Source organism: Trachinotus anak, unplaced genomic scaffold (assembly GCF_046630095.1).
Source record: "Trachinotus anak isolate AG129_WGS33_773 ecotype Australia unplaced genomic scaffold, CSIRO_AGI_Tana_v1 ptg000007l, whole genome shotgun sequence".
Taxonomy (NCBI): domain Eukaryota; kingdom Metazoa; phylum Chordata; class Actinopteri; order Carangiformes; family Carangidae; genus Trachinotus; species Trachinotus anak.
In genome coordinates this window covers 17,518,300-17,534,509 of record NW_027273858.1, presented here as the reverse complement: position 1 = coordinate 17,534,509, position 16,210 = coordinate 17,518,300, and the positions used below count along the sequence as shown (strand labels likewise).

General features: G+C 42.6%; 2 protein-coding genes across 7 annotated transcripts in view; both read right to left on the bottom strand.

Moving 5' to 3' along the window:
• lyst (lysosomal trafficking regulator) overlaps positions 1 to 1,435 on the bottom strand; it is a 62,142-nt gene extending 60,707 nt beyond the window's left edge. For 3 of the 6 annotated variants that reach the window (XM_071481125.1, XM_071481118.1, XM_071481124.1), the window contains exon 1: positions 572 to 1,434. The gene's annotated coding sequence lies outside the window, so the exon portion shown is untranslated. Of the gene's footprint in view, positions 1 to 13 lie in introns of all 6 variants that reach the window. The other 3 variants (XM_071481122.1, XM_071481119.1, XM_071481123.1) reach the window with 3 other exon arrangements.
• A 1,007-nt stretch (positions 1,436 to 2,442) lies between these two features.
• nid1a (nidogen 1a) lies at positions 2,443 to 15,837 on the bottom strand. Its single transcript, XM_071481128.1, has 20 exons — positions 15,405 to 15,837; positions 13,212 to 13,502; positions 12,908 to 13,134; positions 12,478 to 12,785; positions 12,220 to 12,360; positions 11,553 to 11,804; positions 11,043 to 11,243; positions 10,607 to 10,840; positions 10,272 to 10,409; positions 9,592 to 9,720; positions 9,058 to 9,201; positions 7,610 to 7,729; positions 6,914 to 7,141; positions 6,658 to 6,830; positions 5,858 to 5,984; positions 5,568 to 5,739; positions 4,779 to 4,936; positions 4,571 to 4,694; positions 3,707 to 3,819; positions 2,443 to 3,028 (listed from the first exon to the last, which is right to left on the bottom strand). The coding sequence occupies exons 1-20, from the start codon at positions 15,606 to 15,608 to the stop codon at positions 2,898 to 2,900; spliced, it is 3,615 nt and encodes a 1,204-aa protein (XP_071337229.1). The 5' UTR covers positions 15,609 to 15,837; the 3' UTR covers positions 2,443 to 2,897.
• Between the last annotated feature and the right edge of the window lie 373 nt (positions 15,838 to 16,210).

The window sequence follows — 16,210 nt, the reverse complement described above, 5'->3', positions numbered from 1 at the left end:
TATAGCAACGTACCTTTTTTTTTTTTCTTTAATGTGTGATGAGTTCATACTAATGATAGTAAATACAGATCACATACTACGTAACTGCTCGTAATTTACAATCTCCCCGTGAATGTATTCTTTACTTCCATTTGAGGACTGAATTATGCACTCAGAAAACGTTGCAGTTCATGTTTTATTTTGAAAGTTACGCTCAATAGGCGTGTTTATTGTTTTAGCTAGCTTGACTGCGTGAGATAAAAGCAAGAAAGCTCGATGATTTTAACGCAAATATGTGCAAAAATGTCAGATTAGCCTCAGAGCTGCTACACCCAATGGAGTCTACAACCTATTTCACTTAACAAAATATTATTAGATGTTGATTCTTTCGCTAATAATCACACTCTTAGCTGTTGTGCTGGTTGTAGCATCGCATCGCACTGTGTATGGCAGCTGTCAACAACTGTGTAGCAGAGAGAAACGAACAGTTAGCGGCGCTCATCGAAATAAGCAGACGGCCTGGCTACAGGCACATCTTCCTGAAATTCATAATATAAAGTTCCGAGTGGGAAGAATTAATTTTCATACATACCTTCGTTTCCCATAAATTAAACCCAGCTAACGCTAGCCATCGTCCAACAGACCACACTGTGCGATTTAGCCCTGAGCACTGACTGCAAGGCTAACGCATTACCGCCCCTTTCCTTGCCTGCTAACGTTAGAACCGCCTAGAATGTCAACGGCTGAGTGCGGACCCGAAAGCAGCTTTTAATGTTTAGATTTCATTTTAACTTTCTCACTGACATTTTGAATTTACATTTGCTTAGAGGCTGGGGATGCTGAATTTCGACTGAAATGTTCCTGGTTTAGATTCGATAGACAAGGAGGGATATCACAACCGCAAATAAACGTTGAGCGACTACAAGTTGCCTTAGCTAGTAAATTTACGACTACAGATTTACGTGTAAAGTCCTCTGACGCGGCGGAATACGCAGAAACCGGGGATTCAACAGAGAACTATTGTAAGTACATTTCGCCCTGACTAAGTCATCTTCATTGGTAATGGCCTGGGAAAATATTCCTTTCAGACAGGTTTGAGGGTCAGGACACCGTGAAGTGACCGAGCGCTCCCAGCCGGCGACACGCCCACAGATCCCCGTTTAGCTTCCGATTGGATCACACACAGCTGATTCCCCAATCAATCAAGGCTCCTCGCTTAGGGACTGGTGGTGCGTTTGTGAATCTCTGTAAATTCCCCCTACACCCAGGTAATGGTACAATAAACAAGCTGGTCCACCGATAGCCCAATTTATTATATTGAGATTCAACAGAAGTTAAGACCCTTTTAGGTTTATCTGAATTAGTAAATTCAATTTGCTTATTCTTATTTTGTGCATGTGTCGCCTGCCTTCTATTGAAGGTGACGGATTTTCACAGGTTTTAACCTTTGTTATAGCAAGTCCTCACCTCCGTCTGTGAAATAGTACAAGTTTAATTGTTACCACTAAGCTCTTACCTAAGTTTGTATTGTTAAACTCAAAATTTCAACAGTATATACCTTAGTTACATTGGTATATACCTTAGTCGAGTTGCATATGTATTACACCTATAATTCGTTAGTTCATAATTTGCAGCTCCTGTGACAGCTGACTGATTATTTAAGTCATTTTCAGAGTCCAGCTGTCAGTAGTGAGGATTCACTGTTGACTGATTGATTGTGATTTTGAGTGCTAGTCAGACAAAGCAATTCAATTACATCACTTCAGTGCCAAACATTTGCTTTGCTCATGGTGTGTTTACATTTTCTTTCATTTTATATGTGTGACTTATCAGCACATTCATTAATAATGAAATTGTCTCATATTTAGCTGCAACTCTAACGTGAATACTGCGGGTCCAATAAGACTCAAGTGGTTGGTATATATTCCCAGTTTGCAAAAAGCCCCTTAATGCACCATGACGTAGGCCAGTGTCTCCCTTTCCGCGGCAGCTTGCAGACTGTGGCGGGGGGGGGGCGCGGCCCCCCAGAGCAGGAGCGTTCACAACAAACCAAGTCTTTTTTCCAGCACTTGAGGTCAAGTTATAGGTTACAAGTGCTACTTGTTCAGAACATAATATGCCCGGTCACAAATCCAGGCACTGCCTTAGAAAGAAAGGTTATGGAGATTAAATCCACCCAGTATCTTCTAATGGTTATTGGGAAAACCTCTATTTAACTAAAAAAAAAATGGGCTGGGACAAGGAGGTGAAAATACTATGATTTTAAGAATATTATGGCCTTGGAAACATAAATGTGACCGTAGATGTTTAAATATCAATCTGCCTTTGACCGGTCATGTCTTCAACCACGGTAAGCACCATAGGCTTTAGGTCATTTCGGCCCAATATGTATTTGCAATACACTCTACTGAACACAAGATGTCGCTATTATTAAAGCTAAACCACAAACACAGCAGACCAACATGTTAGAAAAAGGTTTATTCTTTAGTTGCCCAGCATGTAAACTCATCCCACCAGCTTGTACGGCCACTTTTAGTCCTATTCCACATGAACACTTCCATGAGATAATCTATAAAATAATCCAAACATGCCACAGTGTAACACAACTGACATGAGATGATGTCATGCATTGCTGTGATGAATTTCACATTTAATTATATATCCCTTGAGCTTTATTCTCAGTTTATGTGCACTCAGGAAAGATTTCAATATAATAGTGTTTATATTTACAATTCTTAAAAGCAAATGTGATCTTTATAAAGGCCATGGGAAATGTAAAAAAATGTAGATAAGCATTACACTGAGCAATAAAAGGCACAGTAAATTCACCTCTGGTTTACAGTGGCATTTTCAGCAGCTATACTTTAGTAGTGCTGAGTGGCTCCTAATTTGTCAAACATCCACACAACATCCTCATCTCAGTACCCGCTGTCTCTCTCCACACAGCCCACGCCCACTGCGTTGTTGGGACACTTGCAGGAACGGCCAGTTGGTGTTGCTAAACAGAGGTGAGTGCAGCCCCCGTTGTTATCGGCACAGTAGTTTTGTCCTGGCGGAAGGGGAAAACATACAAACTCTTATCAATGCAGGACATCCAAGAGTATCTGTTTAAATCATAAGTCACCATAGCAAGTAACAGCAGGAAAAAGCCTCTTCACTTTTTGTTGAACAGATATATACATACTTAAAAGAAACACATAGCAAACTCCAGATGTTGGAGGCCCCTCTCCCTTGGCTCCACATTCCCTGGCTTTATGCATGCAGCCTTATCGAGAAGGGAGGATGAGGCCTGGTGCTGCACAGACACATCGGTCATCCCTTCACTAAATGATGAATAACAGAATTCGCAACAGAATTCCTCCTGTTGCGTTCAGGTCGAGGAGTGAACAAGCAATTTTTCTGGTTTTCAAACTGCTCTCAAAATGCGTCATAGATGGCACAGAGGTCACAAACTCGTGCTGCTAAGTACTGACGAGGGGAGTGACTGGATAATAAGCCCGAATCGAAGGTAGCCCCTAAATGTACAAGGGCCAAGCTATTTCTAAAAATGCGTCTTTAGTGGGGCTGCTCATTGGACCTGCATGTCGTACAAAGATGACTACAGACATGAAAACATGTTTTTTTCTTCGTGCTCGTGGAAAAAAAAAAATAGTCAAGACTTAAAAAGTACACAAGATCTTTAAGCTGAATATATGGTCCTATTGCACCCCCATAACTGTCTTCATACCTGGAGGACACTGGGCATAGGCTGTGGTGATCCCGTATAACTTGGTCCGTTTCTGAGGCTGGAACTCGTCTGACTCCCTGCCAGCATAGTGATCTACTGCAACCACGGCATCTCTGTTGTAAACACAATTAGCACAAGAGTTTAGACATCTGGGACAGTCCCAGCTTGAGAAATGTTAGCATCCTGCCCCCTGTGTTTTGTATAAAGTCTGTCAAGAATGAGTAAAGTTTAGGTTAGGTTTCTTAGCCATAACTAACATAGTTTGTTGTAAACTGTTGAAGTGTGTGCCTCCCCCCACCACCACCACCACTCAGCCTTCTCCAGCCCCAGTGAGATCACAGGGAGGCCCTGCGTAGGTCACTCACAGAGGCTGGGGCTGAGAAATTGCAAGCAGCTGTCACTTTTTAGATGCCTCCTCAACCCACACACACACACACACACACACACACACACACACACACACATAAATAGATACCCCAGCCCCCGCTTTTTTGTAGTAGCCGACATATAGAAGACAGCTCCAGGTTTCAGGGTGGGAGTGTCTGAGTCTTTGAGAACATCAAGGGCTCCAGCTTGAATTGTGGGGAGCTGTTTGACCTCTGACCCACCCTCTACTTCCTCTGTCTTGACAGATCTGGATTCTTACATTGCACAGTGAACCATGGATAAAGGCAGCGTTAAGTTCTTGATGTTACAATACCTTTAGGACTCATTTATAAACATCAAATTCAAGTGTGTAATAATTTAACTGTATCCATGTTGTATTGAGTAACATGAAACATCTGACTGAATCTTTGCTGCAACATTCATGTGTAATAACCTTTTATGGTACTTTAAGTTTCTGATAATTTAAATAAGTCAAACCTCCGCCAGTCAGTGTAGTAGATGTTCTTCCCGAAAGAAGTAATTCCAAAAGGGTACTGAATCCCTTCCATAACCTTTCTGCGATCACCTCGGCCAGGATGCATGCACTCCATTTTATGTGTGCCTACAGGCGAGAGATTACACTTAATGCTAATCACAAGGCAGACATCATTTCACAAATGAGTCATCTGTCTGAAATGTACATTACCTGCATCTGCCCAGCAAAGCAGAGAGCTCTGAGAGTCATAAGTCAAGCCGTTTGGCAGGGCGAGATCTTCCCTCACCAGCACCCTTCTGTTGGATCCATCCATGTAAGAGGTCTCAATCTTGGGAGCCTCACGGTTCCAGTCGGACCAGTATAGATTTCTGTCATAAGAACAGGTAAACAATGACTGGCCAGAAATCTAAATTATAAATAATTATAACTGTTATAATAACGAGTTATAATTATAACTTTACTCTTCAACAGTTGCTAAATAAACTTGTTGCTGAGATTCTTGTGGATACCAAAGTGACTGGTGAGTCGCTGTTATGCTATCCAGTTTACATTTACAAAGCTATAAAGGATTAGTTGGGTTTTTTTGTTTTGCTGTCTTGCTGTGATTTAAATGAGGAGATCAGTGCCACTCTGATAACTGTCCATATAGTATAAGACTACAGCCGGAATACAACAGCTTGTTAGCCTAGCCTAGCCTAGCCTATTTGTTTCATTAATTTCCAGTCTTTATGCTAAGCTAAATTACACAGCTGCTGGTTGTAGCTTCATATCTAACAGAGATTAGAGTTGTATGGATCTTCTCATCTAACTCTCTGCAAGTAAGTGAGTAAGTGTGTTTGCCAAAATGTTGAACCGTTCCTTTAAACATGCACTGCCCGATCTTAACTTAAAAGGGGTGGATTTATGATTCAGATTTGCTTGTAATAATACACAGTTTGAGATAGGTATCCCACTGTATGTTAAAGAACCAAGTTAGTAAAGTGTAAAAGTTTCACACACCCACTGGGAGGGTCAGTGATAATAGCACGGGGGTTGACAAGATCAGAGTCTATAATAACACGACGCTGAGACCCGTCCAGAGAGGCAACCTCGATGTGATCCCTCACAGAGTCTGTCCAGAACATAGTTCTCCCCAAGTGGTCGATGGCGATACCCTCTGGGCTATCCAAATCTGTGGAGAGGTTACATTTTCTTATTGGTCTCTTTGTTTCATGTAAACAGTCTTCTATTTCATGAAAGGCTGAAAAGAAAAGGGTAGCGTGAAGGATAACGGTGAACAGCAACACTACCTGATCTGATGACTGCGACTGGTTCTCCCCCCTGGATGCTGGCTTTGCTGATTGAGGGAGTTGTGATTTCTGTCCAGTAGACCATTTTCTCCACACAGTCATAGGCCACTCCAATGATTACCTTCTCCTGTGGAAGGGTCAACAGCAAATCTTTGAAGTGCGCTTTGTTCAAACAAGAGTGGTCCGGGAAAAGAACACGGAGCAGATGTGGTTTTTTTTTTATTTTTTACATTAACGTCTAGACATAAATCCAAACAAACAGAGTCACATCCTCAGCATGAGGGACCCAGCCAGATTTCAGAGCAGCTGGTTTGGAAATCAGTGTAACAAGAAATGCAGAATGCAATTCCAAAGATGTCGGACTGATGTTAGTAATTAGTGTGAATGTCTCCATGTGCTTCCAATAAAGCGCAACTCTTGAATGCATGAAGCAGATGGGGAAATCGCGGAGCCAGAATGCTAGTATTAGTACCTGCAAGAGAACAGACCGTTGAGTTAGAGGCTGAGCCGATGTTGTATACATGTAGGAGAAATCCACACATACTGTAGCTATTGTTTTGATTGTTTTCTCTGGTTTAATCTGAGCGATCACATGTACCAAAAAATCCTGACTCAACATTGTGCCTGAGATGGACTTCGAGTTGCTATCTTAAACTTACAGCTATATTATGCTCTCACCAAACGTTGGTATTAAGAGGATTGTAGAGAAAAAAACAACATAAAATAAAAATGTATCAGACAAAACCACTCAAACTGCTTGTATTCCTCTCAGAAAGATGGGTAGTTTAAGAGAAACTTACAGGGAGATGGAGGACAGCCTTGGCATCATCCTTTTTAAAATCATAACCTTCCAGTGGGACGTGCTCTATCCTGCCGCTCTGAGCAAACAGCAGGTGTGTTCCTGGAGGCAGGGGATGGACATCGGGTCGAGGGGTGGGTCCAACAGGTGGTGGCAAATGACCATGTTCGATACCTACGAAAGACAAACACCAAAAAATCAGGGGTCCAATGGAGAGGAAGCCCACCATCCTTCTTCAAAATGTGTGATTTACTCACACATTGGTCTGCTGCCAGGTCCAGAGCGAGACCCGGGGATCTCCTGTCCGTTTCGGTCCACGCACCAGCAGTGCCCTGTGCTGCCATGGCACTGCATTGGCTCATAGTCACCGTTCTCATCACACGTAGGGATGTACTGTCCAACTGGAGGCCGCGGGCCCCGTGGACCATACTCTGTCACACCCAGGAGACTGTCTCTGTGGATCTCACACTGTGTTTTTGTCCTCTCTGAGGGAAAAAATGAAAAAATAAGCTTCAAGCTGATTGTAATATCCTGAGTCAATGGCACAAATCTATCCATTTATATTTCCTTTTGTCTTCTGCTTTAAATTCAGCTACACAAAAACTCCCACATTCCTTATAAGGTATAACAAATTCCTTTTGCTATCCAGAAGAAAATGAAAAACAGGTTCCAGCTGGCACCAGTATGCTGTGGCTCATTTCCAAGTGGAATAAACAATGCTGTGAACAACACTGTGAATGAAAGTTATCCGTTTTCTATTTTCATATTATCGAGCATGCATCTACATCAAAGTAAACTATCACCAAACTGTCTGAACTCCCACGACAGACACCCAGAATAAACCTGGCAGCACAGGCTGAATGTTACAAGACTGGGTATAAAACAGCGATGCACTGTTCGACTAAGATGTTGGGTTTGCTTGTCACAAAGTGATGGTATATCAAAAGACTTACCTGGAGAGCAGTAGAAGCCGTCGCCATAGTAACCTGACTTGCACTGGCAGGTAAATGATCCCTGGGTGTTGTAACACACAGCGTCCTGATGGCACCTGTTTGACTGGCACTCATCTACGTCTTCAGGCAGAATAAAAGAGGGTGAGAGAGGACATAGAAGAGTCAGGCATCATAAGCGGAAATATTTTCAGCATGTCCAATTTGTTGCGTCCTTTTATGGTCAGAGGTCCACAGCACGATCCGGATCCTCAGAGTGCAGAACATCAAGCGGAGGCGTGGAAAGAATGGAAACTATGAATGGGTACTACTGAGGACCAGCCAAAAAAACCCCACACCGACTCAGGACCTCCACATAAGAAATGCCCATCTGCTTTTCCAGTTTTACTGTTCAACCTGCAGCTGCAGCTGTATTATGCAACCAATCTCACCTCCCCCAGCCCTGAGCAGATGGTTTAACAATTATAGCCTTAAATCCCATGTAATGGATTTGAAATCTTGAATACTTGGGTTAAAGGATTGTACTGTTCACTTAGCTTGTTTACTAGAAATACTTCATGGTACTACCAACTATTTTCAAAGCATGTTGTTTCATGATCACATGATAAAGCCATTGCAAGGACGATCTGATTTGAAAACTTTCCAAAGGCTGACACTCAGGATCTAAGAGGAAGTTCCAACAACTTTTTCATTAACTGAAGCTACTAAAATCACATAATTTTGACCATGTCCTCTTCAGCTAATGTGTTTTTGTTTTTTTTTGGTTTTTTTTGCCTTCCTCCACAATGATTCTCAGACAACATGAATATGAAGCTTTTTGGCTGCCAACTCTCAGATCTCAGATTTCACATTCTCTTTGCACACACCAACAAGTATAAAGCCAGGATTGTGCCACAGGAATAATTTCAGATTTTACAGTCTTTCATTATAATCAATTACTAAGTCTGATTACTAATTAAAAATTAAACCTATTTAAATTAATTGTTACATTTGCTTTTAAAGTATTCATTAATAAAGTCAAAACTAAATAAAATACTCTATACTAAATGCTATTTTACTATTATGTGTTTAATTACACATCTCCCTCTTAATTAAAAGACAGACCTCTTTAATTTTTCCTCAAAATGACATGACTTTCAACCCAGAAAGCAGCAGCAAGTGCTCCGATTGGCCCACCGTTTTGCGTCTGAATACTCTAGCCAATCAGAGCTGCTGCTTTTTGGGTTGGTTTTGCGTCATTTTTAGGCACACTTTTTTTTAGTTGCATTTTAAAATTCAATTATTAGATAATCATAGGAAATAGAATTGTGAAATGTAAAAGTGCATTAACTAATTGGAAGTAACAACGTAAAAGTACTAGTTGTATATTCTGTAACCTACAAAACTAAAAGCAGTTTACCGCCATTGTCCTTCTAAAGCACAAGCATATATTTAGAGTCTCTATGCAGTACCTTGGCAGATTCTACCATCTCCTATGAAACCTCGCAGGCAGGAGCAGATGTAGGACGAGCCACCAGTGTAGGTGCACTGAGCGCGCTCGGGAATGTCACAGTTATGGGTACCTTCTTCACAAGCGTCCACAGGTCGGTTAACCTCTGAGGAGAACAAGAAAAGTGTGAAAATTGTCAAAAACCTGTAATTTTTTGTGAGTTTTCCAAGATTGTGAAGTGTTCTGATGTGGTGTGAAGTGTGTATTAGTTGACCGAGGCAACACATACATGTGAATTTACAGGACCTAAGCAAGCAAAGGGACTTTCTACTAGATTATTTGTGAAATAATAATGTCACTGCACCACAGCTGGTTCAAAGTTGCATGTCTGTACTTAAGATTAGTAAGTACACATGTGGTTTGTCTTGCTCACAGTGGTCTTCTTAATATTTTAATGTATTTTATTACAGTTTATGTCTGAACTTGTACGTCCCGAACACCAGATGAGATTTCTGAAATATGTACTTGTACTTGGCAGCACACAACCACCACTTACCAATGCAGGTCTGCCCATCAGTGTCGAACTGATATCCATCTTCACATTCACAGCGGAAGGTCCCAGGCTGGTTGTTGCAGATAGCATGGAAGCCACAGATCTGAGGATCCTCTCTGCACTCATCAATGTCTGGTACAGAAAAGAGACGTTATGCTAATAACTGCCACATTAGTTCCAAGAGTTTGGAGCTCTGAAGTCTGGATTTGTCCAATCAGTGTCCTTCATTATCAGATGTTGGGAGATCAAAGGATAGAGTTTAATTTGATTTCTTAATTACAAATGTTTCAAGATACCATCTGTCTGAAATACTTCCTCCCTTTTTCAACTGTATGTGCCGAGGAGCTTCCTGTCAGGTCTTGAAAACAAAAGAACCTTGGTTCTATAGTATGTGTCCTGCGGTTGAGGACCATGCTGGACATGTTCAACCAGTCTGGGAGTATGGGACACTTTGTTTACAATATGGCAGTCCCTCTGCTAATTACGCAGTTCCCCAGGAAGGAAGGCTTTAGAAAGTCTGGGTTAATTAAATGATGGCTCTAAACAGATTTGGAAATAGCATGACTACCCCAAAAGCAGAAAATACTCTAGTGAAGATAATGAAGAAGCTACTACACCCTCTTTATTGCCACAAACACTGGGAAAACAGTTCTTTTTTCTATCTTACAATATGTCGTTCTCACCATAACATGTGCGGCCATCACCATTGAAGCCAGAAGCACACTGGCAGGTGAACTGGTTTCCCTCTCCAGGTCGGCAGACAGCGTTGTTGTCACAGCCGTGTCTTCCAGTGAAACATGGGTTCTCTTCTGGCTGCCCTCCTGAGAAGTGAAAATGAAGAGTGTTGCTACTATAACATTAACTTGTGTGATTTCATGAGAAAGACTTATTTACAAGTCAACAACAGCCCTAACTTTTAGTAAAACCGTCTCTTGGTCAGGATGTTATATGTTGTTCTCCAGGAAGGAAGTGAGCACAGACCAAAACAGGAAGACAAGAATAATGTACATGACCTCACCATTAATATCCCCAATCTTGTTGCTCATGGCAAACCGGATGAGTTCATTATTAGCGTCGTACATGACAAAGACCTGGTCCACACTGAGCATCTGGGTAGGTTTCATGTCTCTTGAAGACTCGTCATGCTGGCAGCTCTGGAAGGTAATGGTCTGACGCCACTGATATGACCTGGTGTCAGTGGAGCCATCGGGCAAGCTCACTACGTAGTCTCGAGAGGAGGATGAGGTGATCACTGGAAGGTTTGATGGACAGGTAACAAACAAGTAGATAATGGTTTCTCAATGTTCACTTTATATGAGTTTAGTTATGATTACAAAAGCTGAAAGGCCTTAAAATTTGAAATGAAGAGGTTTGGCCAAGTGCAAAACTAGGAGAAACAACCCAGTGACATTTCTGTCAAAACAATCTGATTCTCTGTTAAAGCTGTATCTTACAGTTGTTGCTGTACTGGTAGATCTCAGAGTAAGGGTCGATCTGCACAGTGGATCCGCGTGGCACTTCAGGGACCCGGCCCTCCAGGGTGGTGCTCACCACCAGGTGGTCGTGCTCATCAATGCCTTTGAACTCCTGCCTGATGGTCAGCTTCTCATTCCCTGGCAGAAAGGTCACCTCAGCCTGCCGTGTGAACTCCCCCCCTTCAGAGGACAGAGAAGAGGTTAACGTTAAGACCCTGGCCCTGGATGAACTTTGGCTCACCGCCGTCTGTCCAAGCTGAAGCCATGTGAGGGGAATTCAGCTGGACTGGATTCAGCAGTGAGTAAAACTGCAGCTGTATGGAAAAATGTGCTTGTAGCAGCCCTGATATTGTTTGACAGAGACTTGCTTCCTAAATCTTTATTTGTGTCATTTTTTAACTAAGTGAAGTGTGAGAAAATCGCATGAAAAGCAGGTGGATGTCACATTATCAAATATTGTTAGTGCGGTAGTAGAACTTCTTCCCTCACCAATAATACTGAAGCCATTCTTAAAGCCTGGCTTCTCCAGAGCAAAGGCCCACCCAATCACACCACCGAGGGCCGAAAGGGGCTGTAGTGAGGGTCCAAGAGTGTAAGGGATGTCACTGATGGCGACATAGGAGCGGCCATCGTTTACCACAACATATGAATGGAGATCGTTGCTGGTGAACTCCACTGGAGAAGGAGAGTTTCCCACATACACTTTTCCATGCACTTTACCATTCATCCTCTGTGGCTTTCCTGCAAACATAAACATAAACCATCAAAGTTACAAAGTTATAAGAGCAACCAAAAGCTCATAGCTCAGTTTAATTTCAGGAGTTGTGTGAGGACACTTGTGAAGTAAATGAAACTACAAGACAGATGCTAAAAGTCTTATCCAACATCTACAGCTGCCAGATATTAAGAAGAAATAACACATTACATAATGAAAATGTTCAGCTGTTCACATTGTTATTTTTTGAAAGCTAACCTGGAGGTTAGCAATACCATGTGAGCATCTTGTATAACTTCAATGTGTTTTCAGACTGATGCTGTGAATATCCTGTGTTTAACACATACTAGTTAATTATATTAAAATATTTTATTACAGATACATTTATTTATTTAATTTAATCTCTAAAATTAAAAGTGATCACTTAAAGCAGAAGCGTACCCTCTGCCACACACTGTAACCCATTCCCATAGAAGCCAGGCCTGCAGTGGCAGCAGTATCCACTGGAGTAGTCCTTGCAGTCAGCAAACTGAGAGCACTTATTCCTGTTGTTTGAACATGTCCCAAGGTTGTATGAGAACACTGAAAACACAGAGAACCACAGTAAGAATACACAGTTGATTGATTAAATAACTTTAATCTTTCAGCACTGATAAGAGAAGCAGTTTTCTAAATGTGTTGACCCTGCTGCCAACTCACCGTCTACGTTTATATCTGTGTCGTCCACCACCACCACCACCTCTGGGTTCTCAGGCTGATGTGGCTGGTACTGAACTGGGTGGACCTTGATCTGCCCCCCTTCTGTCTCATAAGGAGGGTACTGCACCTGCTGTCCATCAGTGTACACAGGCCCCCTTGCATCAGCGGCCTCATCATAGCCATCACGGGCCACATGTGGTGTGTCCTCATTGGGCAGGTCAGGGACCTCACCTGGAGCCACATTGGTAAAATAGGGAGAAGTTCCTATCTCGTACACCCACACACCGCGCAGGCCAGAGTTGGTTTTCCTATAAGAGTTAAGTTTGTAGGATGAAAACACTTTTACAGTCACTACGTTCTTAAAATGTTATCAAGCCTGTAGCAGGCCAGGAAATGGTGTTACTGCGCTGACTGATATGGATTGACTTACTCTGCTAGGGCCCTGACGGATGCTTCATCATCAGCGGTGGTGCGGTAGTACAGTCCCTGACTGGAATACAGGAAACCTCGGACCAAACCCTTACTGAAGCCAGCATGCATTGTCACGCTGCTGTCTCCTGCAGGTGTGGAGTAAAACTGTATCCCATCCCTCTCATATAGGACAATAGCATATGAGGCAGTCTCCATGGAAGCAATAACCAGCTGGAAGGTGTTTCTCTGCGTGATGAAACATTAGAGGAGATGTTCAAGACCAGTTTCTCCCCAAATCACTTGAATAATCACAAGATGCTCACCTTCTTGTTGATGCTTTGAGGTTCATGGGTGGCGACATCAACCCAAGTGATCACCACAGCATGGGTGGGATCGACCTCATCGTCCTCAGGGAAGGCTCTGTTGATGTGCTCAGCTGCCCGACGCAGAACATCAGGACTGGAGTCCTGACGGAAGAAAACTTTACCCACACCATCACTTGTGTCCAGGTCTCCTTGCAGAGCTGCAATCATTCCAAACTTTGGAGGCATTTTGCCAAGATATGTCGACTCGCTTGTTGGCTCTGCTGTGGCAACAAAACCATTGGTGTTGATCTGAAAGTAAAAGCTTAAGTTGGTAATGGGCATAACAAGAAATGGATGATTGTAACACTGTATGTCTTTCTTTATGACGCAACCAGAACTGTGTCACAGCAGAGGCAAACCCAGTCCAGTCTGACCCACTTTGATCTTTATTTCAAACTCATTAGACTAATGATCCGAGTCAGCTGCCATGTCCTACAAAAGCGCTAATGAACAAACAAGATGCCATTTAACACAGATTTTACACACTTAAGGTTTATTGTGAACACATACAATGCTTGAAAAAAAATGTCAAAAACGCGCGCGCACACACACTGCACATGGGGCTCCTCCACTTCCTGACCAGGGGAAAACAAGAGCACTATTCCTGGCCCGGGCCACACTGTTTCCTGTCCTTGCCCCTGTCAAGCAGCCCCAGAGAGCCCGGAGATTGCACACTAATTTTCATTACAGAAACTTCCTGCCAAAATGGTAGATAGAGCTGGGAAAATGATCAGTGATCCTGATCTGACTGAGATAGTGCAGAGAGATCACTATGGTTAGTGAATATCCCAAAATACCAGGGCTTGAGGGAATATGTATCACAATCAGGAGGAGACAATAAAACCTTCTGATGATCACAGAAAACGTTTTTTCTATAACCATGTCTGGTGTGAAAAGCATTACTGTTCCCCCACAGGGCACAGACAGTTCAGGGCAGACTGTCTCGTGAATGAAAACAAAAATCTTTAGGCCATCTTGACTGCAGGAGAGGAATACAGCTTGTGGTGGCTGATGTTGGGATAACTTGGAAGTAGTCAGCGGTGGCAAAATTCCCCTCAGACTGATTATCATAACAAGGAATTAAATATTTATTCTAAACCTCAGGCTCGTGCGTTAACCACGACTTCTTGCTGCTACACATCTCCTCTAGTAGATCAACTCCTTGGGTCAGAAGGGCTTGTTACTACTCCATAAATGATGAATCCACTGATGACTTGGTTATCAATTAATACGACTGAGCATATCTGAAATAAGCTGAAAGCTCTAATTCTTTGTAAGAAATATAATGATAAATGCTTCAAGTAAATCATCAAGTAAAGACCACAATATCTTTAAAAATAAAACATGTACAAGACTTGTGCTCCTGCCTTTAAAGGAGAATACCTTTTGTGGATAATTACTCTCTGATATCATGGTATCCACATGCAGCACAATTAAAACAGAGATGCAGCCTTTTTCTTCGAAAAGGAGAATCACAGGGAATAAAGGGCTGTTTGTCTGTCCAGCACAATGGTGCAGCTTTCAGCTAAATGTTCCTATTGCCTTTTCCCAAGTCATTTAAAAGATAAACTTGGCAACTACAAACAACAAATAATAAACCCGTGAAGTCTTTAAGAATTTATTCGGTAACAGGCTAACCTCCGGGGTCACCATAGTTTGTATTGTTTACATACTGCATTTCATGTAGATACTGCAGGATGTTAACGTTTTAAACACTTCAAATGAGCATCTCTTCGTGGCCACACTGTTGTGTGACATGGACTCACTGCTACATGTATAGGAATGGGTTGCAAAATAAGATTCCTCCAGTACTTTGGTCTTTGTGTCAACAGTAAAATGATAACCTCTGGGGAAGCTGTAAGAATGTGTGGACACATACTCAACAAGATAGAGCAGCCTCTATGATAAGAAAATCAATATTTACAAAACCCTCAGAGGGACCGAAAAAGTCATACCCTGCCCCAGATATATTTTGCAACTTCCAGGCATTGTTTAAGTTTGTAACTACTGACCTCTTTTCACGTCTATCTGCCCGAGGTTTCTCGGGAATGCGCAATTGCGCAAACTCGATGGACTGTCCACCCTGACCAGTAAATCCGTTCGTTTGTGTTAAAATACTATGACAGTGAGCCAAGTAATGGGTTAACTTACAAAGATGCTGTCGTACGTGCCATCGTAAAACAACACTGGCTTCTGCAGCTCCAGTCGGTGCGTCTGGTCAGTCCCGGATTCCAGTAACTGGTCTCTTGCGCTTGGACCGAAAGCGAAAAGCTCCCCCCGCGTTATGGTCTGAACCGAGGCCACAAACCCGAGAAAACTCGCACAGACGAGCCATCCTCGCTCCTGCCGGCCCATTGTTCGCGTTTCAGAGTCAGTCGAGCTGTCCTGTGGTTTGTTCAAGCCAGGTTAGAGGAGAGTGACGCACAGGCTCCACTGAAGAAAGTTCAGTTTGAGAGCTGCGGGGCGGAGTTGAGAGGGGCGCTGAGAACAGTGGTGAGAGACATGTGAGATGGCCTATACTTTTCTTTTCATGTTGCTGCTAAAACCAATTTCTGAAGTGATGTGGTTTTGACTGTAGGCTGGAATGCTGAAGGCCTTTTTTTGGCACAGTTTTAAAAACAAAAACATGACATGACAGGGATTACAGGGTCCAGCTGAGGACAGAAGTAGCCACTGAGAAGCACATAAATCAGTCATATCCTTTTATTGAAATTCTTCGAGCTCATTGTTCCTGTGTTGCCAATACAGGAGAAAGTAGCCATCTTTGTTTGGATGATAAGGTATTATAATACAGGGGCCACTGTGTGTGAGGTCTAAGGGTCCTCGGAGGGACAACACTGGAGCTGTATTGGCAGGTTTGGATACAGGCCAAGGGGCCATCAGAGCATAGACATCACAGCATGGGCCAGTTACCGGCAACAGAGCCCCATGGCCAGTTTGATTGAAACATTATGTAA